Here is a 17,352-nt window from a genome sequence, read left to right as displayed (position 1 = left end):
AAATCATTGCAGTCTGATTGGAAACATTTTGACACTTTCCAACTTGTGGAAATGAAAGTGACAAGAATAAAAAAAATAAATAACAGCTACCATTCATCTCAGCACTGCCCTACATTGCTGTACAAAATGTGCATGTCCTAATGTGGCCAAACACATTTGTCTCTCTAACAATTTAGAGTTTTGTTTACTGAGTGTTACTTGGAGATATTCCTGTCTGTTCTTGCTGCTGGAATTCCACTCCAGGGTTGTGTCTCTTTTTTATCATCAAATAGAAATAACTCAGGTGTGCTAACATCCACCTGATTGAAGGGAGCTTTGCACACAAAACACTTCTGCAAACTATCTGTAATTTACATTTGCTACAATAATAATCAACTCTCAAGCTCCACCGCTCAGTATCTTGCTGTTAGAAAAATTGGAAAAGAGAACTTTCTTTTCTTTTCTTTTCTTTTTTTAAAGGGGAAACCCAGGTGACTCACAGTACAGTGAGAGCTTGGGAATGAGGGCGAATAAAGCCTGAGAGCAAGATTGTCACACCGACAGATCTAAAGAGCTCCCCTGGGTTCTTTGCAGACTTGCAGAAAGAGAGAAAGTCAGGAAAAGAGAGAGACAAAGGGAGAGTAGGAGAGATGCAAGTTTTATAGAGTGAGACCGCATCTGCTGCCCCTTCTTTCCCAATGTAAACATCTGCGGCTGGTTAGTGTTAGCCTCTGAGCTAAGTGCAGTCCGAGAAGGTCTGGTTCTTATACGGCGCGATAGCAATGGCAAAGGGCAGCAAGGTGGGGAGGTGGGTGAAGCTGCTCAAAGAGTTTGGGCCCCGTGCCCAACTTGGAGCAGCACAGGCGGGAGGATGGAGAGCAGGGTCTGGGGGAGAGATAAGGGAAGGTGGAGTGTTTTGGGAACTGAGAGTGATATAGACCAGAAAGGGAAAGTAGCTGTCGGTGGGTTTGAGTCAGGGTTTGTTTATTTACAGACAGAAAATATGAAGGAATTTTCTCATGTTGTGCTGTGGACTGTGAGCAGCTTCGGTCTCAAATGTTTCTCATGTTTTTGTCTTTGTTAACCCTTTTTTCTCCAACAGGTCTTGGTTATCAGATTGGCAGTGGGGAGAATTAGGATAGCGAAGTTGAGCTAAGCTTGCAGGAAGACTCGGTCCTTTTCATTCCCTGTGTGACAGCATACAAAAGATGGCACAATAAAGGATTTGGTATTAAGTAGCGCTCCTTGCCGCCTCTCATTCAGCCTTCAGGCTCTGTTCATAACTCTAAAAGACCCGTGCAAGACAGAGAACAAAGCAGTGCTGGCCCACTTTAGCATGTATGAAAGGAGTAACTTCCTCTAGAATTCGGCCCTTTATCAAACCTTTCTTTACAACAACAGCGACAGTTGCGCAGAGTATTGCCTTAAATGCGTCAAAGCAAAGAACACAAAGTAGGAGAGCTCATGAATTTGATAAATGAATATATGAAGTTAATGAAATCCGTCAGTGTCCTGCTGATGGTACTATAGAGATTGTGTTATAGAGAAAGGCACGTGGTGGTATTTGCTGAGAGACTGAAGTTGTTAATGTTGCATTTTTTATTTTTTTGTTTTCACTCTTTCATGGAGCATATTGGATTTTTTTCCCCAGCACTTTCAATTTGCTTTGCCCAAGGAAGACGCGGTTCTTGTGATCTGTACTGCAGCCTCTCTAAAGTGTTAGGCTGCTTACAGAGATCTCACTAAAGAGTCACCGGGGTCAGAGTTCATGGCAGAGTTCAGACTAGAGATCCACCGGTCACTCTTTGTGTTGGGAGTTGACAAATTTGGACCACATGATGTGATTGTAGTCGGAGCCTTTTGTGTAAAATTAGATTCTACTGCTTTTGTGTCTTATCTGCCACAGTCAACACAAACGTCCTTTATAGACGCTCGGATGGCTGCACATAAACAGCACAGCCTTGGAAATTTGGCCCTCCACCAAATCCACAGTTTTGCTGAGCAAATTAATTTTTTTCTTATTAGTGTAATTGGATTAGCTTTCCTAACAAAATCCCCTTATTTCTCTAGAAGCCCAGGGAATCACATGCTGTTTTTGTGTAAGAGGCAGACCAATGTTTATAATTAATGTCCAGTTCCCAGTTTGTCTGCTGCTCTAATGTGATAAAAGGAAGTTAGTCTAAGGCTTGCTAGATGTCTGGCTTTCAGCCCAAAACACAGACTCAATCAGAAGCTCTGAAACCACTTTAGAGGATTCACCCTCCTGCGTCTCCATAAGGGCTGCACTTCCTACACTGCTCCCTTCATTCCAGGATATTGATCAAATTAACCCTGTGTGTCGCTCTTTTGAGCTTGCATTAGCTTGTGTAATTTGGAGCCATGTACCCTGGAAGACTGATCTTGTGGTCCTTATCAGGATTTACACAAGTGCCGTCCCAGGGGATAGAATATCAGAAACACCTCATTATAAAGCATTCCGATGCCACAACACCATCAACTATGCACACAACATTTCCATGGAGGTAAATTTACATTTCTCTGACACTTTGTCAATATTATAACTTTATAAATTTAAATTTATACCCGATGAACTGGTAACTCATGTACAGTAGCAGCGTTGCTATATTCATCCGTAAGCTATTCTGAGGTCTCAAAAATCTGAGAATAAAGTCAAGATACCAAAACCATTCCGGTGTGTGTCTAACCCCAAGAAACCACCGCGGGGCTCATCCATCAGTCGGTCCCTGTGTTGTGATTGACAAGGTCTGACCCTCTGTTGCTAGGCTTTCCCACACACTGGTAATTGTTGGAGGCAGTCAGCTGAGGCCACCAGTCATCCGTGGACCGCTGTGAGACAAAGGGCACAGGATGGAGAGAATACTGATCTGTAGGGACGAGCTGATTCTGACAGGCAACATGCATACATTTTATACATGAGGAGCTTGCACATAAAGGAGGGCTCTGTTCTAGTCCATGGCATATTGTTGTCTTTGTGAAAGCATGTTTTCTTGTAACAATTATTGTTTATAATTTGCTAAGTTTCTTAGTTTGTGCTTATCACATCTTGATGTTTGGACTTCTGTAGTCTGTTTTGTTGTAGAATATTGCAAGATGTGGTTTGATAAAACAGAAGATCACAGCTTAATGCATTGCCTATAAGAGACTTAGAATGACATTCATTTCCCATTAGTCTTGGTAAAGTCTGATGCAGAGACTTACTTAAGTACATGATGGCACACATTAGGGCTTTTGGACTTGACATATCCCGCAGAAGAACAGTGCCAGCTATGACTGAAATTTACCGAAACATTCACTGATCAGTCATATGGGGGCGCCCTCTCCTTTAGTTGACCTGCAAGTACAAGTAAGAACACAGCTTCACTTCAATTATTATTGCAGAAAGACAATGACAAAGGAAAATGCTCTCATGGGAAAAAAAGAAGAAGAAAAACATTTGTCAGCTTGATCTGCTCAGAGCCAGTATTTAGCCTTTTAACGTCACTTGATGAAAGGTTCCCAGCCCAACTACAGTTTTATAACAATGAATAAAACTCTTTTTAAACAAGAGGAGGAGACAACTGGAGAGAGTTTGGAAGTGTAGGCTTGTGTCTAGAATTAGGACCCAAGTAGCGGAGGCCTTCCCTTACACACCCTGTGGATTCTTTCTCTCGCGTCATCCTGAGAACGAGCCGTAGGAACATCCCTCAAGTCTGGATTGTAGAGTTTAGTCATTCTGTCTGCAATGCTTCGACCCAGGGGACGAACCTGGCCCAAAACAAAGCTTTTAGTATTCCCTGTTACTAAATGAATAACTTCTTCTATTTGTACACACTCCTTTCCAGTTCTACGCGGTGAGCCCGGAATCTGGTTCTGGTTTTGTCTTTATATGACTTTGTTTTTGCTACCCCACTCAGTTCAATGCTTTTTGCGGCATTATCACTGTGGGTTTTAGGGCAGTACTTGTTGCTCCTCTGTGTCATGTTGTGGGTGGTCTCAGTCCATCCATTACTTCCCTTGTCCAGGGAGAGGCGAAGTTCACACGAGACCCACATCCATTTGCTCTCTGCAGCGGGCAGCTTTTGCGCTCATGTGTAAACTATAATCAGGCTAGCATGAGAAAGATGTAACAGCAACTTAACCAGCCGCGGCATTTCTGGCCTCCCTGTCCCTTGTAGCTGATTGTCATTGACACAATGACGTAGCGCTTCAGGAATCCACTCTGCAGCCCTCTACTCAGCTTTCTACAGCACTCAAAAGTTGTAGTGCAGAAGTGCAGAAACATTGCAGAGTGCTTTATGGTAGATCTGAGGAGTTTTACCACCACTCTGATACAAAGAAGATAATCCTAATTTATGTAGAACATCTTCAGACTTTTTTGTGTGCAGCCTGTTGTGACCTGAGGCAGTGACCGTAAGCTTATAAAAAAGAACATACTTTTTTACGCTGAGAGCGGGGAAATATGAGGAGACAGAGAGGGCCATACTCTTTTTTGTACAGAGATTGGTAAAGAGATAGCTAGACAGAGAAACAGGAGGGAGGGGACTGCTGTGAGAGGCCTGGGGTGATGTTTGAGGACACGGGGGGTCGTTGTGGTTTGTCTTGCTGTCAATCACCCACACTCTGATTTCCTTTGTTGTCTGTGAGCTCAATGCCCCTCAGCAATCTGTGGCTGTCCTTCTTCTTTGTGTTACAGTGTGGGAACTTTGCTGTGCTGGTGGATCTCCACGTTCTGCCCCTGGGCGGCCAAGAGGAAGCCGGCTGGTTTACTGCGGACCACATTCAGGTACAGACACAGGGAGAAGGGCGTGCATGTGAATAAGTGCGTTAGTGAATATGTGGCTTTTGTTCAGCTGGGGGCCTTATCAAAAGTCAGCAGCAGCGTGGAATCCAAAATGACTTTGAGCCTTCGGCCTGTTCTTCTTGGGGGTTTTCATTGTTGCAAAACTGTTCTAATCTCTCCAACTGACCACTTGTGTTGCCTTACTGACCTTTCACTCTAGACTTCTACTGTCCTGTTGTCTGCCTGTGTTCATCATTAATCTTTAGTTGGAAAGTCCAAAAACAACTTGAGTTGTCTCAGCAGTCCAACAACAATTTGCTGTGCTGAAATATCTGCACGCTGTCTTTAGGAGGTTACAGCCCTGGTTCGAGATGCTGTGGACCAGAGGGTTAAGCAGTACACAGAGTCCCTCCACAATAGAAGACAGCCCAAACAGAAGAAGGAGCTGGCACCTGCTTCAGCCTTTTTTGTGAAAGGTAACACACCATCTTGTGACCCTCATTACACCGCCCTAGAGCCAAATAGTCTTAATAGTAGTTTATTGCTTTACGACCAGTTACTGTATTTGACATTGCTTTTTTATGTGTTTACCTTGAGCATTAGTTTAATTGTTATTGGTCCAAGTTATATTCATTATGTTTTGAACTCACTGTTGCTCATTCCTTTGGAATGTAGTCATCTTTGTCTTCCCTTTCCATGCCTTAGGTGTTTCTATCATCAACTCTTAAATAAGTAAAGTTGTTTACTTTGGCGATGAACTCAAAACTCGTTTTAATTCACTTGGACCTCAGTGCAGAGATATGCCTGTGTGCCTGGAAATTGTTCACTGAGGTCGGAGGAGGATGGGAATGGAGTTACAAAACAGTACTAAAAAAAAGTGTTTCATAGCTACCATTTTAAGGAGAGTGTGGGAGGAAAGACAACATAACTAGTTGGGACATGGTGGCAGCTCTCTACGCCCAGGGTGTGACTTGGAGGCAAGAGCTGATAGGAGTTTTCATATTGTGTTGCACTGTTTAACTTGGCACAAAATATAAGTCCACGTAAATGGCTAATGTTTGTGAACCTTAATGTGGTGTTGGCACACCTGTGTTTATCTGTAACTGGATGACACCAAAAAACAGTTGCCCTGACACACATACAACCAATTACACAGAGAGGAAAAAGCAATAAATTATGCTCCACTGTGAATAAGCCAATTCAATTCATCCCTATTTATCCAATGCAAGTATTCCCTCAGCCACACACACACACATTCCTTTGAAGCACTGAAAGTCTAGTTTCAGAGGAACCTCAGCTGCGTGTTGTAAGGCAGACAGGTTTGTCACAGGTAGCAGTTAAGGGCAGTTAAACTGGGCTCACTCAGCAGGGCAGGCCTAACTGAGAGTGGGATTACAGGGCAGTTGGTTCCATAAAGTTTCTCCTGTGGCTGCAGCTCTGCCTCTCACGCTACTCCCTTCCACTTTACTCCTCTCGTCCGCTAAAACTGTGCATACACGTGTGCATTTGTTTTCATACACAGATGTTTGTGTACATGTTATTAAACCGTTGACATTTTCTTGCCAAAATTATAGTCATCATAAACGGGCAAACCGGTTGCATGCACGTGTGTGCGCATTGCACACAGGTGCTGATACACGTCAGAAGCAGTGAGAATCAAAAGTTGCCAGAGTGTGTTGGAGAGATATATCCTACCCCCTGGGCTAGGTGTGAACAGGCTGACAGTGTACGGTTACTGAAAAGCCTGTCTCATATTCCCCATGACAGACTGAAGAGAGACAGACATGTCTAATGATGGAGATCATAGACTGAGGCTACACACACACACACACACACACACACACACACACACACACACACACACACACACACACACACACACACACACACACACACTTACACCCACACATTCACTCCACTGGGGGAACAAGGGGACTATCAGAATTTCAGCAGGGAAATATGCATGTAAAAATGATTAAGCTCCTTGCAGCTTTGCCAAAAAGAAAGTAACCAGTGGAACATGACTCCATACCATACTGGAGAATTTTCCACACTCAGAACATGAAAAGGTATGGTGCCTCAAACAGGCCCACACAGTTCATGTGCTCTAGTCCTATTAAAAGGTCTTAAGTGAGTGTAATCACATTCTTGGTCTTTTCATTGTCCCATGTGAGGGAGGCGGCAGAGCAGTAAAGGTGGAGACTGTGACTGTGAGAAGTAAGCAGGCAGGCAGGAGCCATAAAAAGGGAAGGACGGACTATAGGCTTATGGAGGGGAGCCCAGCAAACCTCAGGGTAGGTATTAAGTATTGGGGTCGTCTATTCAGCAAGCAGGTCAAACGCTAACATGCTAATCCTCACAGGACTTTCAGACCGTCCAAAGCAGGGAGTGGAAGCTGGTTTTCTGCGTGTATCTGTTTCAGCAGTGGACCTATTTGCATCTATGTGTGTCTGTGCAGCATTACGTTATTTGAGAGCAGATTTAAGGTGGATATCCTGGACCGAGACTTGTGTATGTGCTGAAACACGTGCTCATTCATGTTGTTGCTGCACTTGAGAGAAAGGTGTCAGGCGGAGTGGTACTGATGTCTGGGCCAAGAATAGGCGGATGGAGTGTGGTGCTATGTGTGGGATGGTATTAGAGGGGGAATTGTGGGTCTTGTATGAGGCGGTGTTTGAGCTGGTGCCAGTGTGAAATCACAGGGGCTTCCGCCAACAGACAGCAGTAAGAACAGCGTAACCGCCTCAGCTGTTGGCACTTCCAATGAGCCATCAACAGCTTTTAGCATTCCAAGGCCCTTCAGTGCAAGTGTTTGTATCCGAGTTATCCCTATGGGTTATTGTATTTATGTATGTATGCTGTGTTGGGTGCATATGTGTGTGTATAGCACCCAGTGAACATGTCACAGAGAGGCTTACACCATGTCTTCTGCCAACATAAATCCAAGCCTTTTCTTTGTATCTCTGCTGCAGTGGCCAATTTCCAACTGTCAACCCCCAGCCCCCCTCTTTTTCTTTTTTTTTTACCCAGGCTACATGAGACTTCATGATTAGCTCATAGTGATGTGATTTATTTATGTTTTTGGAGAGATGAACATAGGGAACTTTTCCCACCAAACATTTTGGCTCTGGACAAGCAGAATGGACATGCTAGACTTTAGAAGCACAGGGAAGGAGAGTTTGGGAGAGGGCTGCATTCTTGATGGGAGACCGTGTTGAACACACCCACATTTCTCAGAGTAATTACAGATTGAAAATCAGTGGATAATAGGTTTTCTCTATGCTTTGAGCAATACATTTTTTTGTTATCTGATACGATATTCGAGTAAAGATGCTGGTGGTTCTGCTCTAAGACAGCATGAGTGTCACACTTGTCCTCATGAAGATGCCATTGCTCTGCAGGAAACAAGCCTAGGAAGAAAACCTTTTCACATCAGACATGGCCCTCATAGACACGACATGATGTACAAGCGATTGTCTCACTGATATACTTCTACTTTTTGCATTAAATTAGATACTGAAACTGGTGATTGTGTGCTCTCTTTTTATTTGCTCTCGGTCTAGTATTGTTTTACCTCAAGGGGATATTGATTTTGTACTCCATAATGGTATATATTTGTGTGTATGTGCAGAGTGTAAACTGAGAAGGCCCATTTTACACGGGTTTAGTTAGCACGCCTTTTCAAATTGCCAAAGCACATTACCAGATGTCTTACATCTACTATTTGAATCGATACAGCCACATTGATGTCTCCATGTGAGGTAGAGCTCGGGTGTAGCTTAGCCTGTTGTTTAAGTGGCCTCCTACCAGTCAGAGGAGTTAGAGGAGCCCTGGCAAAGTGGTACCTAGAGAGCATTTTAGCCCATGGCAGGGCTGGTTCCTTCTTCCTCTCTCTGCACAGGTGCCAGGGCTTAGGGGGAGGGAACACCTGCCAGCCTGTTTCCCCATGGCCACGGCAGGCTGGAGAGGCATTTTCCCAGGCTCCCCAGATGAATGGTCACTAATAGCCGTGGGAGAGGGCTTTGCGAGTGCTGCACAGTGTACCACTGACTCCTCTTGGCAGCCCTATGAAGGGGGCTTAAGGCGGCCTGGCCACGGCCATTGCGGGAAAAGCACAAGTGTTGCTGGATAGCTTTACTGTTGGAGAATGTGTTTACGAATGACCATCTCCCTCCCAATGAAGAATGCGCAGGATGTGTAGAGACTACAAGGGAGACGGTTCATTTTTGCGCTTCCCCGTCAGTGCCGCGTAGATTTAGCTTTGTTTTGCTTCTCTGGCTCTTCGAAGGCCTACAGCACCCAGGTCGAACAGTTTGGCAAATTTGGAAAAGCTATTCAGACTTTCTGTGTACAAAAGACAAAAAATGTGTGTTGGATGTCCATTTTAGGGAGAATTGGTACATGCCAACCTTTCAGCCTCATACTTTGACAGTTCACAGAACTTTTCTGAAGACACAGAAGTACTGTGGTGACAACCCTGTATTAGCCCACGTTGCTTCTTCTCAGTGCCACCACACAGCTATTACTATTTATGTAAGTCGCTGTTATGTGGGGACTGGTCTGTAAATAGAGAGGCATGCATGTGGCAGAGTTACCTGCCCTGCTCTGTGTTACTGGGCGTGAGGCAGGCTGGGATTAAGGCGAGGGGGAAACGGAGACCTGTGACAGGAACAAAGGAATTCCAAGGCCCAGGCTGAAAATGGATCCTGATCAGAGTAGCCAGTCCTGCCCCTCTCCCCTCTCCCCGCTCGCCCTCCCTCTCCTGGCCCCTGCTGGGCAACCCCCTTTCCCCTGGTGCTTTGTGGTGTTGCTGTGGCTCTTTAAATCCTTTCTGTAAGCCCCTGGCCTTACTCGGCAGCAACACATAGGACAGTCTGACTCCAATGTTAACCCTCCCCCTTCCTATTATTGCACACTATATACACACACACACACACACACACACACACACACACACACACTTTCGTTCTTTATCTTTCCCCTTTGCATTTTTCCACATTTATCCACTCTCTCCACTTCTCTTCTGCCTCTGTCCTCCATGTCAGCTCTTGTCTGCTCTCCTCATGTCGTCTCTTTATGTTTTCACTTTCTCTCCTTCTCCTTCTCCACGGGGTCAGCTGCAGCCTCTTAGGACGCAACCACAATCCCCACCATGGCTGTCACACTACACTCTTTTCCCATATAATTAGGGCCTGAGCCTGAGCACGGATCACATTCATGTGACTGTTCCCATTCACCACAATCTGGTCTGGGAGATGGCACACAGTCTCTTGAGCTCATGCTAAGTGTTCAGCATGTCCAGAAGGCCTTGTTGTAGTGATCACTGAGAGGTTTCAGAGGATGTTGTTGTTTCTCTCTGCTCTTTGCCTCACTTTGAGAGAGCTGGGCCTGTGTCATGTGCTCTTATGAGCTCTGTGGTGGTTCCTGTGGACAGATGTCATTGTTGTGCTGTGTGCCAAATGTACCTTGAGTGGTCAGATAAGGCCAGCCTAGGATGGCCCTGTCAATGATTTGAATGCACAACGATTCTCAATGCGTCCTAATGTTTTGCATTCTCAATTTTCTATATTACTCCACTTTTTCCATTAATTAATACAAGCAGTCATATAAAACTGAACTCCCTTTTTTTTTTTTATTTAGAAAGTACTTCTAAAATTCAAACTACAATAGTCTATAATATAAAAAGCCAGTATCTGTTTGACCCTCCTCAGTACATAAACATAACAAAAACAAACATATATATTTCTACAGTGCACTACAAGTGTGCTGCAATCTATAAAAATAAGGTTTTCACATAGCAGCCGTAGGACTGAATGCCTATGGCACTGAATGAATTAGCCTTCCACTATTGCTTGGTTTAAGTCAGTCACTGCATCTACCAACAGGGTTAACAATGATAACAGCCCTCAGTGAAACACAGAGATCATAGGAGAGAGAGAGGAGAAAAACAAGCTCAACAGTGAAGGAAAAAAAAAAAAACGCAGTAAAGACTCACACTGAGCTGAAATGAAACCAAACTCCCGATTATGCTCTGTCACTGCATTGATGCGGAATCCTTCACGTCCACATTGCGACACATCTTACAATCAAGGAATTTCTACACCTCTAGTGCATTATATCATTTACATAAAATAAATAATAAGATAAAATTCAGACTGACACTTCAGTCAATTCAACGCAGAATGTTCTTCATTGCTTTACCGGCCGTTTATCATTAGTCACTTGAAGCAAAACCTAGCTTTGCCATGTGTGCCATGGTTCACCTATTTGGATTTATAAACACAGGCTAGCAAAATTGGAGTGGGCCCAGCAGGCAGAGACAGCCTGCTTCCAATGAGACCTTGATCTGAGGTTTAAAAGGCCGGCACAGTGCATAACTCAAGTCCACAAACTGCTCTGCATTTTGCAACTTAATGCAAAATAAGCAGTTTGCATCCTCCTCATTCTGAATGCTCTGAAATATAAACAGTGGCAGCACTTTGTGGTCTCTTGGGCTAATTAAGATATAATGATGATTAAATATGACATTTTTTTTATTGTGACTGCATTTCTCTCATCAGATTATGTTTCTGAGAAATAGTTTTTTTTTTCTCTCTCTCGATAATTGCTCTGTGCTCCAAAATGCTCCCCACCACTTTAGTCACATGCTGCATTATGGGCTGGCCTGAGCTACCATGCTGCGGCGTATTTTGTAACTGCGATGAAGGGGTCACCCAAATGTTAAATTGAACACTCATGTGCAAATATTGTTTCAGGTGGACGTTGTGCAGGATGATGAGGCACAGTGCTCTGCTACAGCCGTAGTTACACAGAGAGTGATGTCCTTCCAGGAAAGCCCCCACTTACATATGGGTAACTTCCTCAAGCTCTCTCATCCTTCACCACTCCACCCTTCTCTCTTGCTCTAAGCCCCAACTCTCCCCCCCACACTTGAGGACGGAGGGAGGGGGTCCACATCAAAGCAGAGATGTCAAAAGAGCAGGATTCTCAGGCACTGATGTCTGACTGTCCTGCTGATTCAACTCCTGTTCATAAAGGGGTTGCGTGGGAATTGCAGCTCTCCTGACACACAGTCACTACATTTACATGCATCCTAGAACCGTAGTTAATGAGAGAAATCAGGTTACCGCCGGAAATCAGAGAATGCCTTTACACGCACTGTAACAACCAGGTTACTGTAAAACCTGCATTTACATGCAGTTTGTGGGTGATCAGATTTCTCTCCTTCTCAGGGCCATGCTTTTTAAACAGTGCTGGCATCATTTTTGTGTATTGAAGATATATAATACTGCAGCCTGAAGAGTTATTTTTTCATTTTTGGTGGAAAGATTTGAACTAAGAGAGGCTCCTTGTTTTTCCTCAAAATAATTGTCCATTCATCTGTGGGAACCAGCTTATTAAAGGCTTTTGAATGAAATATTTTGAATACACAATTGCATTACTACGATACGTCAGTTATCTTTCCTTCCATCTGTTGGTACTGCTGCCATGATGATACTTTCCTTGCGTGTGGTAAGTATCACCATGCACATCTGCCAACATAGACTTAGCCCAAGATATTGGTTTCAGCCAATAGAAGTCTAGCTGTGTTAAACAGGTTTCTTGACAGGTTACTGAAGAAAGCTCAGAGTAACTTAAGTGAACTTAAGTATTCCTGTTAAAAAGGACCCACTGTGGCCAAGATAATACAGGAAAGGACCTGATAGGAACTCCAGAAAATTCTCCATATCAGAGCAGAAATTCTTATGGAGTCACAACAGCATGGGCCGCCAGGAATGCGGATGGCGAGAAGAAGTAAGCTATGTTTTAATGATCTCCTCAGGATATAACTGAAGTTAATGAAGTCTGTTCCATGGGGCCTTACCTTTGACCCTGGTCTGAATGCTTCTCACCCCTGTCTGTTCCATTTTACAGTCCTAGTCACTCTGGATGCCTTTTTGGTTTGTTGACTTTTCTTTCCTCTCATTGTTTTCCCAGGAAGCGGTGAAAGCTGAAGGGATGTGTGTGTGTGTGTGTGTGTGTGTGTGTGTGTGTGTGTGTGTGTGTGTGTGTGTGTGTGTGTGTGTGTGTGTGTCTCAAAACTACAGTATTCTAGCCTTGGCACCAGCCCTGTAGAGTCTGTGTCCTTTTTCTGCAGTTGTCCTGCGGTGTATTACACGATGGTATAAGTATCTCCATACAAGCGGTTACGTTATTATCTACCACATTTCTGAAAACATGCCGTGCTGGTTTGTTTACGGTTTGACCTGCCAGGATATTGTTGTGCATCAGGTTTCAAAACAATTAAGCAAGACCATCTTCTCCTGCAGGAAGTACAACTGAAACGCTTTGAAGGCTCTACTGCAGATTTGGTTATTGCACCACTGTAGGCCACAGTTGCCACAGAAAGGGGCCACTCATTCCCAGAGGAGGCACTAGCAAACTGTTTGTGTGAGAGAAACATGAATGTAAGCTTAGCACGAGAGAACCCGGGCAGCGGGCCAAGAGCAACTCTGCGCTGTGCAGGACGTTATAAAGTTGGAGCAACAGCTGATGTCTCGGGCCATGGCGTTGCACTGGTTCCCAACTCTGTGTCCAGACATCGCTGTCAAACTTGTCCTGGGAATTGGCAAGCTCAGCCCACCAGGGAAAGCAGCGAGAATAGTTGTAGCGCTAGACATGAGGCCCAAGAGTCTAACGGACAAAATCAAAGCGACTGTGCAATGAAAGACGCTTCCCTCCTGGACCCAGAATGGGCAGAGAAAACAAAACAGAGTTACAGATCTGCATTCCTCTCTGGGTAGATATCCAGAATGGGCGATAGATGACCACTTCTTTGCTATTTAAAGAATGATAGAATATAAGGGTTTTTTCCAGTAAAGGAATGCTGCTATTGTTAACTGCAAACATGCTCAACATACCATGCAGTGTGTAAATGCAATTACCCTTTGGGATTAATCGAGCCCTCTATTTAAAGCTTGGTGGCTTATCCAGTATTACTACATACTTTGTGTACATCAAGTATTTAAAAGGGTCTGACTGAAGTCTCCTGGTTCAACAAGACATCCACACTGTACAGCATACAGTCCATACTAATTTGGACTTTGACACATTTCTATTGTCACTTAGTAGCCATGTAGATTCAATCCAACATGTGTTGCACTTGCTTAAGATCAAAACTTAAGCTCCGAAGACCCCCCAACCAACCAAAACTGAAGATGGCTGCAAAAGAAGCCTGCAAGAGCACCACTATATTATGTCCTTCAGCAAATGATTTGCAAACTAAATATGAACCATAACACCCATGAAGAGACCCAAGCTAAGTTCCTGTGTCTTGTCAGCCACCTGCTGCTTTTAAGTGAAGGAGGTTAACCCTAAAGTTGGCAACAACTCAGGTAACCTTAAGGTGGACCAGCTACTCTCCAATAAGTGATAAGCTGCTCTTCTGAGTTTTACTCAGCTTTTTATTTTATTTTCAATATTTCTTTAAAATGTTCAACTGATAGCACAGTTTTTAATAATTATTAACATCTCTACTGCAAAGAACTATGCTCTGTTTGTACCACATTGAATGTTAAAAAGGCAGCAACAGCATCATGTTGTATATTACATTTGTAACAATCAGAAAGTGAGGATCCCCTAATAGAAATAAAACATGTTTTCACAGTCATTGTTAGAACTGTAATGGTATTATTAAGTACACATATCAGTACTCGGTATCGGCAAGTACACAAATGTAAGTACTTGTACTGGGTCTGGAGACAAGTGGTATCTGTGCATCCCTAGTTTACGTTTACTTATTAAATTGTCATGGACAAAAAAAGATAATTACGACACTATGAATCAAACATGGATGTTAACACTCAAATTAAAGATGAAAGTTTGTCACTGTTTTCTTGCAGTGCAATAATATTTCAATGTGATATGGTACAGAGCCATTACTGACTGTGCTGTAGAATTAAGCTGAGCTACCTGAGCCATTGGTTGACAAAACAGAGGATGTAAAATGATTCCTATAAATCCCTATTTATCATTCACCTGAAGCTGTCCCATGGCCCTACTACTGCAGGGCAGGTGTGTCCAATGTAAGGCTCCTGGAGCCCTACTGGTTTTGTATCTTCAGAGCTATAGGTAAATGTCAGTCCCTAATTAGATGTCTAGAATTATAAGATTAGAGACTTGTCTTTGGTCTGTCTCCAGGAGACTTTAATGCATGTTCACAAAGCTGTCTATTGGGAATTTAGCTGGAGGCAAAATTTCTATTTAATAGCTTTTAAGGATCAAACATGTTCCCATAAATGCTAAACTGACAAGCGTAGCCTGTCACCTAGGTACCAATTTTACCCTATTGTCCTATAGCATCATAGTAACAAACTGGTATCCATATTTTGAAAGCCCATTGAGTTCTCACGTTAGTTTAATTTGAATTATACTAAACTTCTAATTGTAAGTTCTTTTTTTCTTTTCTTAGTCTCACAGACTGAGGTTGGTTTGTTTGAAATAGATTTGATTGACTTTTGTAATCATTTTGTCTTCCAATCATTTATATGTTTTTATGTTTTTGCAAGTATGAATTATGTTTGCTAATTCCGCCACAAACACAAACACAAAGAAAGCCATGGCGGTGACATTAATCACAATATACGTATAAGTATATACCTGTGGCACTTTTGTGACACACTGTCTCTGTAATTGCATGTCATTATCCCCCCAAAAAATCACAAGGCGGCTTCTTTTTGAAGATGATAATTTAGTGCTTTGAGATGGCGCTGAGATGACATCATCTCACGGCAAAAGGGGGATGTTCCCAAAGGCGCCCCTCACATTTGTGTGTGGGCCAATGCTGTTAACATGCCGTCTGCTCTGTGTGTCGTCAACGAACGCACCGTGTGGGGCATACCTGTCCTAATTGTAGAGCAACATTTAAAAGGAGGCTTTATTTTAAGTTTTATCCATGAGCGACTGTCAAGAGTTGTTGCTGAGTGAAAACCTCCCCACTTCCAAAATGTCAGCTTTTCAGAGACAAAGACAGCCCTCGTTTTTAGCTTGATGACAGTGCATATTTGACATTATCCAGGGAGTTCTGAGCTGAGTGCAAGAGGTCAGGACTATGGAAAACATGTAATCCTTTAATTGATGTTAAAATACTAAAATCCCCGTAGTCAGCAGTTAATGATGCTTTCACACGGCAACAGCTTTATGAGGATGCCAAATAAGAAAAAGAAATAATAGAGTTGGTGGTCAAGCAGGGTATAGTTTTACATTCACTTTAACAAGACGCGGAAAAGAGTACCAAGACGGTACCAAAGGGTGAGCAGGCTCCGTCACCTTCCCAGAACTGTTTACAAAGAACCACTGGATAGCGTGTTGGCCAGACTCTTGCTTTTAGTCAACAAATTCCTACCAGATTAGGCAACAGGCTTCTTTTTCTGCCCCGCACATCTTACATAGCATGACAAACATTCCATGACAAATAGAGCAGAGGTGGTTTCTCAGCTTGCTCCAAACTGGGAGGTCAGTTAACTTAAAACAGAATGAGTCGTTACTCACTCCATGGATGAGTTGGCTGTAGGCTTTGTAGTAGGCTGAGTTTAAGATTAGCAGGAAATTGATGGGATGTATTTTAAGCACAAAGAGCCATATAGAGCTAACGGCACAATAATGTGTAGGAATGAGCAGTATTTTTTTGTGTTGAAGAAGTAGAACGGCTGTATAAGAGTCTGAGCTCTCGTCCTGTATTCACTTAAAGTTCAGCATGGCCAAGTGTGCTTCTACAGTATGTGATGGGAGTAGTACCAGTTGTGGAGCTCATCACATGAAGGGCTTTTTATTGGGTACATGTGTGTATAGTGCGTCCCTTGATTAACCACTTTTTCTACTTTATCTTCAAGTCTTGGAAATGGTGTCACATGTTCTGTTTTGTTTGTTTTTTAAAAAGGGAAAAACTTCAACCTGGTGGCCAATTTTCTGAAGCGGCACATCAACCTCAGATGTGTTACCAAGCAGCTCTATGGGGGTAGGTAACCATGTTTTTCAAAGAATCAATTTCCAGTTAAATTAATCAGAAATAGATGGCTCGATGGCTCGTACTCAGCCAAATTTCCCACAGCCCGAGCAAGTCATCTGTGGTCTGTATGTTGATTTTTTCCCCTTCACTTGTTTTTATGTCCTGTCCCTACCTGCTCGGGGTGATGTTGAGAACAGGCAGCCATTAAGTGGTTCCCTGGAGAGGCTACTGAGAGTGGGAGAGAGAGAGAGAGATTGGAGGGCAGTGAGAATCTATCTCCACGGCCCATCTAGTGCCTGTGACCCGTGGCCACCTTTTCATGGGACCAACATGGCTCTCTTCCTGTCAGTAAAGTTAATATCTGTTCCCTAGGGGCTTGGATGTTAAGGCAGCTCTGACCTGCTGCAGACTGAGATGACGGCTTCTCTCAGCAGGTCCGTTACGCATCAAATTAGACCCAGTCTCCTGAGGTCAAAGGTTGTGTAATTTGGTCCAATGAGTTAGCTGTAGGTAGCTGAGTTAGTGGTCAGGTCATGTAAATCAGCTATAAAACAGATGGTTAAAATCTTTCGTTATACATGGCAAATGGCATGGTACCCTTTTAGAT

The 17,352-nt window shown here is 43.4% G+C and overlaps 1 protein-coding gene across 1 annotated transcript in view; it reads left to right on the top strand.

Annotated features, from left to right (window-relative positions):
• slx4ip (SLX4 interacting protein) overlaps positions 1 to 17,352 on the top strand; it is a 31,678-nt gene that overhangs the window by 2,454 nt on the left and 11,872 nt on the right. The window contains exons 3-5 of the mRNA XM_068717939.1: positions 4,673 to 4,762; positions 5,109 to 5,235; positions 16,677 to 16,754. Coding sequence (XP_068574040.1) covers positions 4,673 to 4,762; positions 5,109 to 5,235; positions 16,677 to 16,754 — 295 coding nt within the window. The remainder of the gene's footprint in view (positions 1 to 4,672; positions 4,763 to 5,108; positions 5,236 to 16,676; positions 16,755 to 17,352) is intronic.

The sequence above is a fragment of the Cebidichthys violaceus genome, unplaced genomic scaffold (assembly GCF_023349555.1).
Source record: "Cebidichthys violaceus isolate CVI_PGR_0920_01 unplaced genomic scaffold, fCebVio1.0.p SCAF_10, whole genome shotgun sequence".
NCBI classification, from domain to species: domain Eukaryota; kingdom Metazoa; phylum Chordata; class Actinopteri; order Perciformes; family Stichaeidae; genus Cebidichthys; species Cebidichthys violaceus.
Note: the sequence above shows the minus strand (reverse complement) of the source record. Positions and strands in the feature narration are given on the sequence as shown.